Source organism: Meles meles, chromosome 5 (assembly GCF_922984935.1).
Source record: "Meles meles chromosome 5, mMelMel3.1 paternal haplotype, whole genome shotgun sequence".
NCBI lineage: Eukaryota > Metazoa > Chordata > Mammalia > Carnivora > Mustelidae > Meles > Meles meles.
The window spans coordinates 143813982-143833685 of NC_060070.1; the positions used below are offsets into that span (position 1 = coordinate 143813982).

Below are 19704 nucleotides of genomic sequence, written 5' to 3' on the forward strand. Positions count from 1 at the left end.
GAACAAATGTGGAATAGAACCCCTTCGGGGAAATGCTTAATAAACACTTTATAACCAGCCACAGTGATTATAATGGAACTGAGACCAGGAATGATACTCATTAGGGGAGCACTGTTTGCACTTAATAACTGGCCACTACTGAGAATAAGACAGAACCTTTTTCAGGGACATTCCCAGGGGTTTCAGCGAGCATCCCATGATGTGAATGAGCGCTCCAAGAAGCGCGCCTGCTGGCCTCCAGCTGCGGGGACGGACTTCCTCTCTCCATCCTCAGCAGACAGGTGGAGCGACAGACGGCGTTTTCGGATGTGTTCCCCTGCGAGGATGGTCTACAGACCTACTACTCCTCTCGCTCCAGGAACAGGCCACGGCGGTGCAGACACACCGCGCCTTAGCTCTCCAAATAAAGGAATAATGTGTGCTTTAACGCTCTTAAGAGCTTAAGGAGAGACGAAGCTCCTCCGTCCGGAGCCCATTAAGCAGACACTAATGTCTGTGTAAAGTCCCTGACCGGTCTGCGTAAGAGGATTACTATGTTCCATCAAGAGAAGCCCAAACGGGAGGCCAAGAGAAAGCATAGGACACATGTCAGAGATTTCTTTAATTTTAGCACTCAACGGGGCACTGATTTTAAGGCTTAAAAAGCCATTTGCGGTGCCATCAGGCAGCCCCTATCAATTTACTATTTATTTTACTTGGCTAGTACACACTGACACAGAGCTCACTACATGCTGTGCATTTACTAATAGTAACTAATTTAATGCCCATAGTTGCCTTGCTCATAGGGCTGCCTCAGCCATGTTTTACAGCTGACAAAACTGACGCACCCAAAGATCACACAGCTGGTTTCTGTAACGAAGAAATTCCAGTGTCTCCTCTGGGAAGCCCTCACTGAGCCTTCCAGCTGCGCTGTCCCCGTGTTCCCACTGGCCCCCTCTGGGCAAGCTTCCATGGCGCTTAATGTAGTCATACTCCCCTCAATCCTTCCCCCTGGATCTGGACCTCCCCAAGGCCAGAGTCCCATCTACTCCTCCCTGTGCTCTTATGCGCATCTAGTGCTCAACACACATCGGCTACACGGATCAAAGACGGGCAGGTGCACGCGCCTCACCTGAAATCCGTGGGGCCACCTGGGTGTGGAAATGCAGAATATTTTGAATTTCAGGAAGTGCAGTGCATGCATTATACATGACCACGGGCAGATCTGGGACAGCAGCCCGTAATAACATCCATTTGCATTTCTACAGCTAAACTTAGAAATAAGAACGTAGAAACGCTACTCGAGTAAACAGAGACTATAAACGCAGACAAAGACTAGAGACAGCCTCACGAGAGTTCAGGGGAGGCTCTACTAACATGTAAGCTGTGAAGAAAAAAAGAAAAGCACTTGGTTTTCAGAGCGTTCTGGATTTTGGAACGGTCGGTAAGGGACAGAGGGCCAATTTCCATGAAGGTCTCCCAGACAGCTCTGCAGACGTCAGGGAACCATGTAAGGGCGAGATGTCCTGTTCATGCAGTTGCTATGTCCCCAGGACCACAGTGAGAACCTGGAGGACAGGCTGGAGACCTGGGTCCGGAGTGGGCTCCTGGGACATAGGCACCTGCCCAGGGAGACCAGAGAGGCGTGTGGGGTGAAGAAAACAGCCCTGGACTAAGGCACAGTGGAAAAGGACCCGGGGCATCTCCGTTCCCTTGGAGCCAGTTTTTTTTTTTTTTTTTTGGGAAAAGCACAAGGCCAACTCGGCAAATCCACAGGCTGGTAAAGGTGTCATACAAACAACAGTTCCCTGCTTTAGTGTTGGCTGATGTAGGATCTCTCAGCGTTGTCTGGCCCAAGAAAAAAAAAATCCTCCTTCCTTTCATTTTTTCAAGTGAAGTAACCTCCTGTTGTCCTAAACTATGTGCTCCTCAAAGGCAGCCATCAGGCTGTGAAAAGTAACCCTAACACGAAGCTATCACAGCTATTATAGCTCTGGAAGGCCGGGAGTCCAGCACGTGTCTCACTGGGCCACGAGGTGTCCGTGGGGCTGCACCCCTCCTGGAAGCCCTAGGAGATGGGACTGCTGCCTCGCCTGTTCCAGCTCCTACAAGCTGCCCGTGTTCCTTGGCTCGTGGTCCCTTCCTTCACTGTCAAACAAGAAATGGAAGGTGAAGGCTTCTTCACCCCACATCACTCTGACTGGCGCTGGCCCTCTTGCCTCCCTCCTTCACTCTTCAGGAGGTTAGTTTTTACAGCAGGCTCACCTGGATCATCTCCTCTTCTCAGAACCTTAATTCATCACATCTGCCAAGTTCTCAGTCTGCACGGTCACATATGCATAAGTTTTGGGAATTAGGATCGGGGCATATTGGGGGGCGGTGGGGAGGCAGTAGTGTCTACAAGAACATCTGAATGTCTCTTGCATGCCTACCATTGACTGCAGTGCCAAACACACAGCACATAATAAATGTCCGCTCAGCCTTTATTCATATTACTTGAATGTCTTCAAGCGTTAGTTCCCTCATCTGTAAACAGAGATAAAAATACCTACTAGGAGCCTCATATGAAACAATGCATATGAAAGCGCTCAGATAACTATAAAGAACCCCACAATGAGGATCAGCTCTCACTGACTAGTAGCAGGAAATCCACAGATCCATTTGTGAAAAACCCAGTGCATAAATAAGGAAAGACAGCAGGATGCTAAGAGCATTCCGCTCAATTCAGTAGGGCATTAGGGAAGAGAGTGTGTTGCCGCGGATGTCAATCATGTTATTATGTGGCCTGGAGGCACTCCAGTTGGGGACCATATGTAATTCAGTGCCCAAACTGAAGAGGGCGCTACGAACGTGACTCCGGGACCAAAGTTTGAAGCAGAACTCTTGCAGGCAAACGAAACACATGGTCACCCCAGGTACTCTACGGGGCTCTGGAGCCAGACTGCCTGCAGCCAAATCCAAACCCACACTTAGAGCTCTGACACTTGGGGCACATTACTTAATCCCTCTCTGTCCTGGTCTCCTCTTCTGTAAAACAGGGATAACACACTCCCCTGCTCCCCCAAGGCTGGTGTGCGGATCAGATGAGTGACTACATATGCACCATTCAGAACCTCGCCCGATCACACTAAGAGGTCAGCAGAAGTTAGCGAGCATCACACACCACAGCCAGCCATGCCCGACATTCTCACAAATTCTCGGCACAGAACTTCTAGCGTTTTCCCACAAGCCCGGCCAGAAGGCAAAGGGCTAGCGTGGCTGACACCAGTAAACAAATCTCTGGGACGGGTGACGATCTGTCCGTTGATACCTGCTCCCTCATGCCTCACTTCTGCTTTCCCATCCCCGCCCTCGAGCCCACTGTGGAACGCGGAGCTGCGGTGCCAGCCTGGGCTCCTACAGTGCTTCATCATGAAATACAGCCAAACCCTTTGTTATGAGAGCAGGAGACAGGATGACCACAAGATTAACTCCCTAAAGCAGCAGTCTCTTCAGTGAGTGCCGCTCTGTCCAGCTGATAGAGGGGGTGATATTTTCCTTCTAATTTTAAACTTCAGCACACTAAAATTATAATGTGCTTGCGTCATTTTAAAGGGCAAGCCGCACAAACGGGTTCCTGCATAGACTGCCTCTTGTCACCCGCTGTCCTAAACGAAACCCAAGTTACTATGTCTCGAGAGAGAGATGTTACAGATACGAACTCAACTACTTTCTGCTGAACTTGGAATAATGATGATGGTCATGCTATTTGTACAGATTATAAAAATATTAGCTACAGCAAATAGTATTGGTTCAGTGCACACAAGACGGGCCAGGCACTGTTCAAAGTGCGTCCCGGGCACGTACGCTCCAGCAAGTCTATGAAGTAGGGACTGCTACGATCCCCATTTACAGATGAGAAGAAGAAAGCACAGAGAGGTGAAGGGAAGGACGAAACTCCAGCCGTCTGACTGGAGTGCACACTCTTAAATGCAAACTCTGCTCCCTCTTGAGCGGGAAAGCAAACACCCCTCTTGCCCGGCAGGAGCCATCCTGGGATACCGCATTATGGAAAAGAACAAGCCCTCCACTTGTCTGTGCTGAACACCTGACTCTCCTTTGTCTGCCTGGCAAACTCCTACACACCCTGCACCACCCTGTTCTCTTCCAGCCCCTAGGGCAGCACAGGGCACACCGCAGGCTCCCAAGGCAAACCCTGACATTTCAGCGTGGCAGCTATGGGACGACTATTAAGTTTTGTCAGGCGCTGACGCTGAAGCAGTATCAGCTGTACAAAGGGATTCAGAGCAGGTTTTCTTTTCAGAGGCAGCTCCTCGGGTTGATCTAAGATATGATTTGAGTGACAAGGCTGTGACAGGCCTTTACCTAAGACCACATTAGACACGATGATGACACGCACAGGGCTGCAACGTGTAGCTTCAGGCAAATAAACCTCATGCATTTCAGGAGAGGCAGGGCTGTTGGTTTTCTTCAACTCCGTTGACTAAAGCTACACAGACTCGGAAGCACCTGCCACCAGAACCATCCGTTCCTTCCGGCGCCCCAAGCCCTGCCCCCTACCCCGGACACAGCCGGACACCTGGGAAGCTGGGTGTGAGGCTGCTGTGGGACCCCCAAGTCCCACCGGCCACCTTACTTGTTAATGTTGCTGCCTTCTTTGAGTCGCTCTCCTGCGGCTCCTGTTTTGGACACTCTCTCGCTGCCTGCCAGGTCCACCAGGCTGACCTTACTGACCTTCTCCCCCGAGTTCTGGTTGCAGGGAACAAGAGAGAAACAACACCTGTGAGGGCACACGCATACATCTACGCCGACGTCTGCACCGTAACTGAGGGCAGCCGAGTGGCCCTGCCCCCACAACAGGTCAGGGGTGGAGCCATGGGGACTCGCGATGTCACGGTCAATTTTTTTTTTAATTTTTACTTTTTTTAAAGTTTTATTCATTCAAGTCATCTCTGCACCCAATGTGGGGCTCGAACTCACAACCCTGGGATTAACAGTCACAGGCTTGTCTGCACCTGAGCCGGCCAGGTGCCCATCACAGTCAGTTTTGAACTGGAGCGGGAATACAGTGTTTGCACGTCACTGCGGAGCCTGCGTACTCAGCTTTCCGGATCCGGTCAGGAAGCCAGAGATTTTCTGTGCCTTTGAGGAAACACATGAGGATTCCTGCAAATTCAGGTCAAAATCCTCTTCTTTTGAAAAAGTGTTCTTTAGGCTAAGTGTGGTTTCCTCTCTAATAGCCCTTAATGGCTATGAGGTAGACTCGGTCGTTTTTTAGGGGGATTTCAGGATGAAAGGATACATATTAAAAGCCGTTTGGTGACATCACTGCTGTTCATGGAGTTTACACAAGAAACGCAATTTTTTTTTAAAGTTATATATAAAGGAAGACCTCATAAACGGAACAATTTAAGTAAAGTAGCTTATCTAGTAAGCAGCAAAGCCAGCATGAAATCCCCAGCCACGGAATCCAACCACGAAGCCCTCCAGCCCTGCGGGACGTGTGCGTTCCTCTCCTGCCCCCGAAGGCTGTCCCCGGGCTCTTACCCCAGACTGCAGGTCATAAAGTGTCTGTGTGATTATGATGTTGAACACAGCATGGGAGCGGCTGCTTTCCTCATTCATGTTGGTCGCAGCGACCGTCCGAGACTTATTTCCCTCAGACATCAATGACTCAATATCCTAGAGGCGAGGCAGAAAGAACACATTAGAAGTGCAAACACAGGAACGCAGTCCTGCCCACCGGTGCACGGCGTAATGACCATCCCAGGGCGCGCCTGGCACTGCCCTTCCGTAAGGACCGCCTCCCGACTGTCTTCCGTGGGGCAAGGGTTGAGCCTCCACCTCTCACCACCCTCTAGAACAGGAAATGTTCCCCCCATTCTGGCCACCCCACAATTGTCTCCTTTCTCTGGTTAGCACCTCGTTTTTCCCTTTGCAACTTCCTAGGTGGGGAAAGAGCTAATGTTCATGGAGCACTCCAGACACTCAGTCACAGCAGTGACCTTATGTGACTCTAACTCTCCTGTGCTTAATGATTCTGCAGAGCCACGGACGGCTTGTTGACGTGGCCCCCTCGGCTGACACCGTGGCCCTCCAGCGACAGGGAATGCTTATTCATCTTCAAACACCTGGAACCCACGGGCTCTTACACAACGTTAGATGCATGAACTTTATAAAATAAGTATTCCCTGATTGTTAGCCACAGAACACGGACGTTCACAGAGCTCAAGTAACTTTACTCACATACAGCAAGAGACAGGGCAGGGGTGGCTCTTACAGTAAGTGACAGGGTGAGAGGAACAGGGAGCTGACCACACCGAGCTGTGAACCACACACCCAATTCAGCACCTTGACCCCGAGAGGTTTCCCTTCATTTCAGAATCTGGGTGCTTTTCAAGTGATGGCTGCACTGTTTCTCATCTGAGCGATACTAAAAATGTCTTCATCTAAATGGCTGGGGGGAGTTAGCTCACAGATTAACTTTCATGAGTCTGAGGGGATGGTGGGACGGCCACAAGCCCGGGACAGCATGACCAGGCAGAGGATGCCTTCGCGCACTCTTGGGTGGGGATTCTCCAGCAACAGAGAGCGGGCTGTTCTAGGGGTTTCTGAAGCAGTGACGGTAGAAGGCAGGCTAAAACGTCAAGTGGGGATGTAGGAGGTGTATAAGTCAAAGAGCTGGAGAAGGAGATGGGTCAGTCAATGGGGAGAGGAGCAATTCAGAAAAATAGAACCAGAAGACTGAATAGCACAGGAGACCCTGTCAGCGGGAAGGGAATGAATGAGTTGCCCAGCACTGCTTGTGTGTGTCTGGGTTGCTCTAGAAGGACACCACTGCCAATCTTGGGGAGCAGAGTTTCAACAAGGTGGCATGAAAGAAAATACTCGGCAATTCACACTGCCGAGCCTCCCGGCCACACTGTTGCTCCTTCACAACAAAGCAGGTCGAAGCCCTTTCTTTCTGTGTGGGGTGTGTTGCTATTGGGTTTCTGAGACCATGCATGGTACCAATATGCTAGAAAGCACTCACATGAAAATACGCTCAACATTTATGTTCTGCAATGTGTATTTACAAAGTTTGTAATTTAAAAATCCAACAAATACCATAGTTTACCACGTAGAAAAAGAGAATAAATAATACAACTGTATATATCTTAAAAGAGCTTCAAAAATTCAATCGTATCTTTTTATCATTTGTCTAATTATTTGATAATAACCAAGAAAAAAGTCCCTAAATAAAAGACCGTTTCTATTTACTGCCGGTTTTTAATTGACACTTACCTCGTTTCTATTTACTGCCGGTTTTTAATTGACACTTACCTCAAAACTAGTGACAGCCAGTTGGGATAAACCATCTACGTACGGTCCCAAAACTTTATGCTCTCGAACTTTAAGAGACTGTCTATTCCTTTGGGAGGAAGGAAAAAAGGAATGAATGAATCAGACCAAACTGAAACACTTTTCTTTCTTTTTAGGTACTCAGGAAGTAAGGTTACAATTTTTTTAATGATCAAAAAATATTCTAAAAGCTACTTTATTTGGATTAGGAAAACAGCATTCCTCATGAGGAATGTCTTTTATACTCTGATTTCTATTTTAGGTAACTATTTAAAAAATTCTATCTCTACTCCCAAACTAAACAGCCAGCACACAGAATTCGAGTGTAGGCTCACTAGGCTTGCTTTAGTTGAAGAACTTCAGTTTTTACATTGGAGGAAAAAAAAAGAAGAAAGAAAGCAAAGAACATGGAGAATTGAATTTAACCTTAAGACGATTTCATATATAAGCACACTCCCAGTTTCAGTAAATCATGTGTTAAAGTTTTGATCAAGCAGTGGACAATATTAAAGTGTTTTAATTTGCTTTTTTAAGGCTGAATTGATTTATGCTGCTTCTATGCTGACAATTTTATGCAGAAAGTGAGCAGTAGAACAGCTGTCTGCAGTTTCTGCTATTCTGGCTCTGCGAATGAAGACTAAGACTTCTTTGAATTTCTGAATGACAGACCTGGTTTAAAGCTTATCAACAGATAATTGAGACTAAAAGCAAATCTATATATATTATGAGCGTATTACATCCGTCACCTTTCCCACCGCATCGGCTACTAATCACCTTTCAAATAAGTATCAATGTCTGGCATCACTCGAGTGTGGACAAAGGGAACTCAGAATCACCGAGCGCTTCCCAAAGTTGCGGCACTGCTCCTAAGAACTTTTCAGTTATCCCACTTAAATCTCACAGAAGCCTACAAAGCAGGTCTTCCTGTCTTTATGGATGAAGAATTCAATGTGAATGTGAGCAATTCCGTGTACTCTAAACGGGGGCAGATCAAGTGCTAGCGGGGTGCACACGGGTCTGAGACTCTCCTCACTCGGCCGGCACAACCAGAGACTCCTGCATGCTATTCTGGAGCCAGAGAAAGTTAACCCAGCACAGTGTCAGGTGCTTGTGATGCTGTCTAACACAGGGCGTTCCTGTACGCTGCAGGGTGTGTGTGTGTGTGTGTGCTCTGAACGGGTACGAGTCCTTTGGAAGACAGTTTGGCAGGACCTCCTAAAAAGCCAAAGACTCAGTACCTGGTTGCCCACAGATCCACCCCAGATGTATTCCCTAGGAACTCCTACATTTGCACACGTAGAGAACTGTGCAAGAATGCTCAGAGCAGCACTGTAGGCGTAGAAAACGGAAACCACCCAAGTGACAAGAGACGAGATAGATGCAAGTAAAATCATACAACAAAGCACCAAACAGCAGTAAAAATGAATGCATTGTTACTTCATACATCAGGATGAATGAATCATCAAGAGGAAAACAGCAAGTCAACAAAGGACTTATATACTATGATGTCCCTTACACAAAATTTAGAACTGTGCAAAATTCTGTGTAAGCTCTAAGGAGGATGAAGATAATGAGAAACATAAAATTCATCATTGTGATTACCTTGGGGAGGGGTAGGGAATGGGATGGAATCCAAGAGAATCAGACAGGGTTTCAAAAATATTGGACATGTTCCATTTATTAAGCCAAATGGTAAGTAGGACAATTTTATTATTCTTTGTATCTTACATGTATTATAAATATTCTTTCATAGGCAAATAGTTAATAACTTTAAAGTCAATGTAAGCATTTCCCTTACTGATTGGTTCATTTCCTTGTCACTGACAATTCTGATCTTATGATGATACCCTTGATTACTCAGGTGCTAAGTGCTTGAAAATAATTCAGGATGCTGAACCGTATTTTGAGAACGACCTCAACACACACATCCCTCCACAAACTTGAAACACAGGATCACAATGCACCAAAGTACTAACAATGGTTACTTTTGAGTACTGGGATTATTGGTCATTTTTATTTCTTCTTGCACGACGCCTATCCTCTAAATTTTCTGTCTGTATTATTTTGAAATCAGCAAAAAAATGTTTAATTAAAAAATAAGCAAATGGCCTTCTTCCTCTATGAATCAAACTCATCTGGTTTTATCACCTAGTTTTTAAAAAACACCCATGCCTGGGATTCCCCTTGGGTCCACTGAATCATGGTTCCTATGGGTGGGGCTCAAGCCAGTGTATCCTTCAAAAGCCCCCAATGCGACTTAAGTGCACAGCCCAGGAAGAGGATGCTTTTCCAGGCTTGGTTGTTTCAACCCTTCTAGTACTCACCTCCGATTTACAGCTGCTGCCTTCCAATATGAATCGGAGGACCACTGCATCCTTCTTAACTCAATTTTTATGAACAAGCCATGGTACCAAAAATAACACTGACAGTAAAAACATCTTTTTAAATGGCATATGTGAGCAACTTTATGCATGAATATAGGATAAATCACATGTCTGGGTATGCCAGCAGGCTCTGCAAAGCAGGGGACTTCTCAGTGAATGAACTGAAACCACAGCAGCAACCGAATAAATATATTCACCTGCAGTTTTCATGTAAGGATTACTTACAATTATTACTCCCATGACAAGCTTAATTTCAACCACTAACTTACCCTTTGGGGTCTAAAAGATCCCGAACTTTCTCATTATAAATTTCCATATAGGACACTTCCACTTTAAAGGTCTGTGACTCATTTTGCTCTAGAGAGATCCTTTTAAATAAAGCACAGCAGAGCCTTGGAATGAGGCCCAGCTGCTCAGCACTGCCCATCATGGAGAAGGATTTTCCTGAACCTGCAGAAGGCCAAGCAGAAGGGAAGGAGGACAACAGAGGGAGTGAAACATAATGCTTCCACATGACGAGGTCTCTACACTTATCCACCAGGGTCACAGAGCAGAAGCGGCCAACTCAGCCCTCAAGCCCATGCCCCCGGACAGCAGGGCTGTCATTTTCTGTAACGGTCATGGCCTCCAGCTTGATGGAGGGATGCCACAATAGAACCACTGTGAATACAGACTCATGAGAAGGATGTATAGTGAATGTTAACTACACATTGTCGAGTAATATGGACAGTACTTAACCCCCCAAATATTTAATGTTTGTGGAAATGCTTTGATACATATTCTGTTGCCTGAGTCTCGTAGCTGTCCTGTGATGGGACAACAGGCAGTACTGGTGGGACATATTCTAACTTTCTCGTTGAAGCTGTGGTTAACAGCTGAGCCCCCAGCGAGCTTCTGCTCTGCACGTTCCCAGCACATGCCCCACAGTCCCGTTTTGATAATCCATCAGCACGCCTGTGTCCCAGGGTCAGTCCACTGCATGGGATGATACCAAGAGCCGTTCTATGGCTTTTTAGTACAACCTTTAATACTGAGAAACCAGTAATTATTTTTCTAGTTCAAATACAGGTTAAAACTATAGTTTAGGAAAATGGCACTTAATAGTCTGAAACTAGCTTTGCTGAATTACTCAATTATCAAAATCGTTGAACCTTCAAAAAGAGGGTTACTTTTGATCATCTAATTCAGTGAAACCCACAAGGTCAGAAGCATGTTTCTGTCACTTCCCAGTGACAGACTTTTAAGAAATGCACATTTAATGTCACTGACTATAAACAAAAGCAGCCACTTACCTGTCTGTCCATACGCAAAAATACAAGCATTATACCCCTGAAAGGCTTTTTCAAGAATTCCTTCCCCAAGGCACTTGAAAACCACTTCTTGACCTAAAAACGAAACAAAGAATAAAAAACTACCAAAGAAAAGAAAGATTTTTCTTGACATATTTGGATTAATAACTGAGTCCCAGTTAGTAACAATATTCTTTCAATCCAAAGATGTTAGAAGTATACTGCGTGCCTACTATGCGTAGGGCTACGTGTTCAGAGCTCAGTTCCCGGATCAGGTCACGATTCCACCCATCCTCTCCCTCTCAGACACTTCTCTAGGCGTTAAAGTTTCCTTTCCATTGTCAGGGGGCCATAGAGAAGAATCATTTGAATTCTGTTTAGTTCTTCTCATGTGCTGGTATTAAAATATCATTAAGCGTAAATGGTCTTATCTCCCCATCTGCATTCTGAGCTTGCAACACTAGGAACGTTGTCGGACACGTCTTGGTACATGTAAGCATCTAGCACAATGCTCAGTGAATGCCAAGGGTTGAGAAACCGTTTGCGGCTGGCAGAGGTGACGTGTGTGGACCACAGGCACCTCCCCGCTGTGTTCCCAGGCCGGGTTCGAGGACAAGTTCTCCTCCGTGAGCCTGTCTACAGCTCACTGCAGTTCTGGAGTGATGTACCATACAGCCCATAGCACTAGGCTGAAGAGTAAAGCTGTGAAAATATTTTTTTTTCTTTTTAAAGTAGGCTCCACACCCAATGCAGGGTCCGAACCCAACACCCTGAGATCAAGACCTGAGCTGAGATCAGGAGTCGGACACCCAACCGACAGAGCCACCCAGGCGCCCCAGGTGTGAAAATCTTTTTAAACAGTTAAGGTGGCATTTACTACCCTTTGAAATTCCTGACTTTGACATTCACGCCTCATCATTAAGAGAATTAAAATGATATTCTCCTTCCTCTGTGCTCTCATAGTCCCAAACCCTCACAATTACAGTATTTGCCAAAACTACTGGTTTGGGTTCCTCTTCCCTCCCTGGAATGAGAACCCCCCATTAATGTCAGAGACTATAATCTCCTTATCATTGTAATCCCCAGGCCTAGCACAAGATGCTTGATAAATGTTGAAAAAATAAAAGCCCAAATTGGCTGAACCTTTTTTTTTTTAATCTTACATGACAATTCCATTTACATTTGGAAATAATGCAACACAACGTAAGCTCTCAGGTGCACTGTTTCCTTTGTGCAAAGTGGGATCTGATTTTAGCAGCTCCACGGGGACATGTGGCCACACAACGGGACCCTTAAAAATGTGTAAATGCGAAACAAGCAATATTTTCAACCGTTAGGCCGGCAAAACGTAAAATTTTGGCAACAGTATCGCCAGACTGAGGAAATGCAGGTATTTTTGTAATCTGCTGGGAGGAGAATAAATGATACAGCCACTTGAAAACCAGACAGCACGCAGAAGCGAGCGACCATGCCTCCGCTGGGAGCCACGATGATGCACCCAACCCTCCAGACATGCCCACAAGGGACACCTCTACAGGATGCCCCGGCAGCATTAGTCTGATTCGCTAAGCTGGAATCAAGTTCAGTGCCCACGGGTAAGGCAGGAGAGAAGGAAAATGTGGACTACTTCGTACGCCAGAACACTACACACCACGTTTAAGAAAAAATTCCAACACACTTGTGTGTGTCGACAAGGCTAAAATTCGAAAACGTTTCTGAGTTTAACAAAAATCTTGTTCCAATACACATACACATAGCGTATTCGGTACACACTGTGTCAAACAGTGTGCGAGAAAGACCCATCGATGAGCACCGAAGTTAAGAAAAATGAACTGGATGAAACAGTAACAGATTCACGTAACCGTATTTCTCTAATTCTGACTTTTAACATCTAGCACAGAGCCTGGCACCTAAGAGGTGTTCAAAACACGTTGGCATAATATGTGAATGTTTTAAAAGGGTGTAACCATACGGAAACGCACGGTCTGTTGTGAAGACTGGCTCAGGAGCATGTGCGTGTAAACACACACATACACTCCGGAAGAACAGGGAATGTCAAAATTATTACCCACCACAGCAATACTTTGTTCTCGTCCGTTCTCTCAAAGGGTCTTCCCTATTGCACGTGTACTCCCCCAAGGCCCATGCCGAAAGGCAGGCCTTAAATCTGGAGCAGAGCCCTGCAGCGTAGAATTCAGGGAGTTAAACCCGGCCCGTGCTCAGGTTTGTAAGAGCCGACCGTGGTCCTCGGCCAGACCCAAGTGCCACCCGCAGGCTCTCTGAAGGCACAAGCAGACGAACGGAGCCTTCTTGTCAGATCTCCCACCCTGGCTAACCAGCCCCTCAGGAATGGGGGGGAGGGTGGGGACAAGACGTGATACAACTCAGCCAGGTCAAACATCCTGCCCGAAATTCATGATTTCAACTCATATTTAGTAACTTGAAAAAAAGCAAGCACTTGAATTGACTGAAGGACTCAAGTGCGGGGAGCACTGTGGTCAGAGCTCGACCACGGCCCTGCAAGGGCCTGTGGCCACTTAGTCAGGAATCTCTCTCTTCCTCTGTGGTGATGAGATGCAGTATATCTAGCTTTGGCTCCTGAGGCTGAGTAGGACGGAAATATGGGGAATTATTTTCTCCATATTCTTTTTTTTTTTTTTTAATATTTTATTTATTTGATAGAGAGAAATCACAACTAGGCAGAGAGGCAGGCAGAGAGAGAGGAGGAAGCAGGATCCCCGCAGAGCAGAGAGCCCGATGTGGGGCTCGATCCCAGGACCCTGGGATCATGACCTGAGCCGAAGGCAGAGGCTTTAACCCACTGAGCCACCCAGGTGCCCCTCTCCATATTCTTTTATTTTTACTTTCTTAAAAGATGTGTGTGTGAGAGAGAGAGAGTGGGTGAGAGAAGGGGCAGAGGGAGAGAATTTCGAAGGAGACTCCCTGCTAAGCATGGCACCCAGTGCAAGGCTTGACCTCTCAACTCCAAGATCAAGATGTGAGCCCAAACCGAGTCAGATGCTCAACCGAATGAGCCACCCAGACACTCCCCCAATTCTTTTAAAGGAAAATCACAATGTTCCTTTTTTCCCATTTTTCTCTAGCACTGGAGTATGAGTTTCCGTTTTTTGAAGATTTGATTTATGTATTCTTTTGGGGGGTTGGGAGACAGAATCTCAAGCAGACTCCACACTCAGCACGGAGCCCAATATGGAACTCGATCTCAAAACCCTGGATCATGACCTGAGCTGAAATTGAGTTGGAGACTTAACTGACTGAGCCCCCAGGCGTCCTGTGAGCTTTAAAAATAGGTGTTGGGGCGCCTGGGTGGCTCAGTGGATTAAGCTGCTGCCTTCGGCTCAGGTCATGATCTCAGGGTCCTGGGATCGAGCCCCGCATCGGGCTCTCTGCTCCACAGGGACCCTGCTTCCTCCTCTCTCTCTCTGCCTGCCTCTCTGCCTACTTGTGATCTCTCTGTGTCAAATAAATAAGTAAAATCTTTAAAAAAAAAAAAAAAATAGGTGTTGCATCTCAGCAGACTCCCTGGCAAACAGCAGGCACTTTCATGTCCTGAGTTATGCCTCTGCTGACACAGCTGTCCTCAGACTAAAGTGTACTGAATTGGGGGCCCCTCTCCTCATTAGCGAGGACTAAGGCATCAAAATATTGTTTGCTGAATTTAAATATTTGGGGGCACCTGGCTGATGCAGTTGGTAGAGCATGCAACTCTTGATCTTGGGGTTCTGAGTTCAAGTTCAATGGGTGTGGAGATCACTTAGAAATAAAAATCTTAAGGGGCACCTGGGTGGCTCTGGATTAAGCCTCTGCCTTCGGCTCAGGTCATGATCTCAGGGTCCTGGGATCGAGCCCCGCATCGGGCTCTCTGCTCTGCAGGGAACCTGCTTCCCCCTCTCTCTCTGCCTGCCTCTCTGCCTACTTGTGTCTCTGTCAAATAAATAAATAAAATCTTAAAAAAAAAAAAAACCTTTAAAAAAAAGACTTAATTGCATTAGAGTTTATACTTTAATCAAAGGATGACTGCGTTTGAGATTCTAATGAGCCCCTAAAGACTACAGTACCCTTGGTTAGATCAGGCACTGGGGATAGCTGTGAAGAGACATGTTAACATAACATGTATCTACGAACGAACAATTTTGATAAAAAACGACAGATTACACTTTGCCTGGCACCCATGGTAACCTCCTGGACATTAAAACAAGACATATGTCACAGTAAAAAACCCAAACCAGTCTCTCTGATTTCCATTACACATATGCTTAGGCTTTTCAAATGTCAACTTCTCTTAGAGTCATGCTCGACAGCATATTCTCCAGATTTACCATATATTTTTTTTAAGATTTATTTATTTATTTGACAGACAGAGATCACAAGTAGGCAGAGAGGCAGGCAGAGAGAGAGGAGGAAGCAGGCTCCCCGCTGAGCAGAGAGCCCGATGTGGGGCTCGATTCCAGGACCCTGAGATCATGACCTGAGCCGAAGGCAGAGGCTTTAACCCACTGAGCCACCCAGGTGCCCCCAGATTTACCATATTTAATAAAGCTATAAGCAGGAAAGGAAAATATTCTGGGAAATACAAAATAGAATATGAAAGAGTAACAATTATACTGTGTTTCCGGGAAGAATTCGTCTCCTTTCCATCCTTAAACAACTATCTCAAAGCACAATTTATAAAAGGATGAACACAAAGATCTATTGTTACGTTCATGTATCTTTACAGCTCTGAGCAAGACCGGATTCTAAAGAGACCGCGATACATTTTGTCACTATGGCTTCATGTCTCGAGGGAAATTTACTCTCTTTTAAGACAAGAAATAATGAACACTTTGCCACCTCTACAAAGTTTTATCAACATTAATTTTTTTTTTACAGCTGCTTAGCCTTCCATTGTATGCTTAACTGATGCAATCAGCCCATTATGGGCATGCAGATAATTTCCTTTTTCTTTTTTCTGCAATATTTATCCTTACATATTTGCCTCTGAGCACTTTTCTATTCTCTTTACCAGGCAAAGCTCCAAAAACTCAAATTACTGTGTCCTCCACCAATACCCCCTCCACAACACAGCTATTATCATTCTTCTCGGTTTTGTCTGAACCACAATTTTCCTTTCCTTTGTTGACTGCCTACTTTGTATTTATTCTTTAGCAAATGGATTATTTGGGTTCTATGTTTCTTTTTACAAATTGACTGGTTTAGTCATTGATTTTTTTTTTTTTTACTTAAAAATGCTCATCATACATACATCTATGTGTTTAGTGACTTACTGAAGGAAGCTCTACACCCAACGTGGGGCCTGAACTCAAAATCCTGAGATCAAGAGTCGTAAGTTCTTCCAACTGAGCCGGCCCAGTGCCCCCAAAATGCTCATCCTATGTTAAGGACATTGACCTTTGGTCTATTATACATTGTAAATATTGTTTCCTGGTCTGGCATTTACTTTTTGGTCTTGTGCTGGTTTTTGTCATGCAAAAGCTTTTGGTTATCCATATTCAAATCTTTCATCTTTTTTTTTTTTTTTCCTTTGTGGGTGTTCCCTACAGTGTATGTTTACGCATCCAAAATCCTTTTGTATTATTATTACCCCAAGTTATATAGGGATTCACCTGTATTTTCTTCGAGGTCTGCTGTTTTTATTTTTTACAGTTTTATTTTCAAATCTGAACTCTGCTCCTTACAGCTGTGTGACCTTGGGCAAGTTCTGGGTTTCTTCATCAGTAAATGGGGAGTAATAGTTGCTACCTTACTGGGTCGCGGGTTATGGTCTACGAAGGCAAGCTAGATAAAGCACTTACCTCAGTGCCTGGTTAGTATACGTCTAGAATATATTTTAGTTAATATCCATTATCAATATCATCCCTCAAATCTTTAATCAGCTATAATTAATTCTGGCATAGAGAAGGAGGTAAACATCTACTTATTTTTCCTTAAAGTAGGACAATTCTGTGAGGTAATCCAATTTCAAAGATAAAAGAAAAGATGCCTATTCTTAGAAAAAAATTTTTAAAGGAATCACTTACTGTTATTTCTCTAGATGCTTTAGTTCCCACTTCTAAAATTCTACTGACCCATATAATGGTGGGATAGTCTCATAGAGGAAAGAGAGAGAGCCAATACATGGTGGTGGGGTGTTATGTTTTGTATGTATTGGTGTGTGTATGTGTGTGTTGGCTGTATATGGGGTTATATGTGTGCTGGGCATATGTGTACATGTGTCTGTTGGGGGTGCATGTGTGGTGCATGTGTGTTGGGTTGTGCGAGGGTATGTACGGGGATGTGTGTGTGTGTGTTGTGATATATCCATGTGTGTGGTGGGGTACATGTATATCTGTGTGTGTGTATGTGTATTATGTTGGGGCCTGTGAGGAGAAGAAACCAGAACAGTATTATTTAGGACAGGATATACCAACCTATATGTCTAGCGGGGAAAAATATTTACTTTTCTTTCATAACATTACCTCAGAAGGGCTCGGGGGTAAAAACCAACATAATAAATCCTATCAATAAAACTGTGACTAGAAACATACTCTGTAGATGTCCCCTGATTTTTCTAATCTGGTGCCTTTTGAACTGTAGAACTTACTGGCTGGGTTTATACTGAATCAGTGCTTCGGTCTGGTAACTTTCAGGGGCATCACTGGGATGGTAGGAAACAACTGTAAAAAGGCCAGACTGTCAACCGAAGCCCCAAAATGCTCCCTGTGGACTCGTACAGCTTCCTGTCCTCCTCAACAAAACCATCTCTCCCTGAAACACAAACTATACTTTATTCTGTGACAGAGAGAAGACATTAAATATCAAAGACCCTTATATGGTCTGTAAAGGAGAGACAGAAGGTTTCCTGCTTTGTTCATTTCTATTTTTTAAACACAGAGGTCCCCTTTTCCAGCATAAGGGTAAAAAAACCAACTTGCCAACTGCTTTTTGAAGCTCACTGTGCAAAAGAATAGGGCTGTTTGTATTGGATGATGGGAATCAGGGACCCCGTAAAAGATGCCATATTTTCACCTACACGTTTCCTGCCATACCTCACCCTCAAGCAGAATGAACTCTCTCTGTCTAGAGGAATGCATACCAGCCCATAAGGGAAAGTCATGTGGGAAGCAGGAGGATCTATGAATATTTGCTTCTATCCCAGACAAACCAAGCAAAGCCACAGCCCTGTCAAACCCAAAAGGCTTGTGACTTGCGGCTTTTCAGCAGGTGGTCCTTCCATACATGGCAGCTCCGTGTGTCTGGTGCAGGGACTCCACAGAGCCAACCTGACCTCACTAACCATGACCAAGAAGATGCCAATTTCCCCTGTGGGGTTTATGCTTAAAACCTGTAACCATATGGATAGGTCTGAACACACAGGCATGCCCAAGTGGTCACTTGGTCACTAATCATGACCAAGAAGATGCCAATTTCCCCTGTGGGGTTTTTAAAACCTGTAACTATATGGATAGGTCTGAACACACAGGCATGCCCAAAGCAATCTGGAACACAGTATCACGATTGCGGAGAGGACCCCTGTACGGAATTTCTGCAGGTCAGGAAGTTAAACACCTGACCCACCCAACCGTGAGTCACATATGTAATACAGATCCGAGTTTCCACGCTCCAGCATCCCCTGTCCCTACTGGGGATCGCACCAATGGATTCAAAGCTGTTACATGTGTGCGCTGGGAACTGGGTAACCAAGGAGATGCTCTTTGCGGGGCCCGACAGCAAAGCACAGAAGACCAACCAGGGATGGAAGAGAAAACGCACGTACCATTCATGTGCTCACACCTGACTACTGAAGAGGTACAGGGACAGTTACAGGGGGCTGTGTTCTAAGAAACAGGAGAACAAAATGGGAGGGCATAACCCTTGTCTTATTTACAATCTGCATTAAACAAGGCAGCCGCGTCGAGATCACGGCTGAATAAAATGGCAAGTATGGCACCAGAGGGCCGGATAGGACATATGCATGGAACATTTCTCGTTTTTCTAAAGCAGGAACATGGAAAAGCATTCAAGATTTCAACACGATCAGTACATTTTACCAGCGTACGCCGAGTCTCCCGTTTTCCTTCTTTCCTGTCTTTTCTCTTTGGAGTTAGAGTGGGGAAAAAAAAAAAAGTCTGAGCTCAGTATTTGTGATGTGGGACTCCCGGGTCTGCTTGTTAGGAAGGAAATTTTTTCCCACCTCTCAGCAGGGCTGACGGCCACAGTGATCTTGATGAGTCTGGGCTTGGCAGGTGGCCCAGGTCCAAGTCAGAGCACCCGGACCGTGCAAGAGCAGACAGGCTCTCCACACAGACGCACGGTGGGGAGACATGCCTAACGTGGACCAGCCTTTGGCACATCCCTCTCCCAAATGGGGCAACTCAGAAACTGTCCCATGTACTGAAGTTAAACCTGGGTCAACCTAAATGACTAAAACACGCAGAGCTTAGGTACAAAAACGAAACCTTTCAGGACTGACCTGGTGATACTGGATTTAAGTATTAATCACCTACAGAAGTGTGCCATTAAGGGGCTTGGAAAAAGGATCCTGAGAAACTGGGCCATGAGGGTCAAGGGAGAGCGCGGGGCCATTTTCCACAGCTGCGTTCAAGGGCGATCAGTGTTGCGGTGTCTGGGCGCCTCGCCTGCAGCGTGCATGGCACAGGGTGACTCACCCAGAGGGACGTTTCTACCCCAGCAACAGTGCTGGGACGAGTCAT

At 45.7% G+C, this 19704-nt stretch overlaps 1 protein-coding gene across 1 annotated transcript in view; it reads right to left on the reverse strand.

Moving 5' to 3' along the window:
• The window catches only part of KIF13A (kinesin family member 13A), a 199800-nt gene that overhangs the window by 67270 nt on the left and 112826 nt on the right, over positions 1–19704 (reverse strand). The window contains 5 exon segments of the mRNA XM_046004604.1: positions 4616–4728; positions 5527–5661; positions 7303–7390; positions 9974–10154; positions 10997–11089. Of these exon segments, the coding sequence (XP_045860560.1) occupies positions 4616–4728; positions 5527–5661; positions 7303–7390; positions 9974–10154; positions 10997–11089 (610 nt within the window).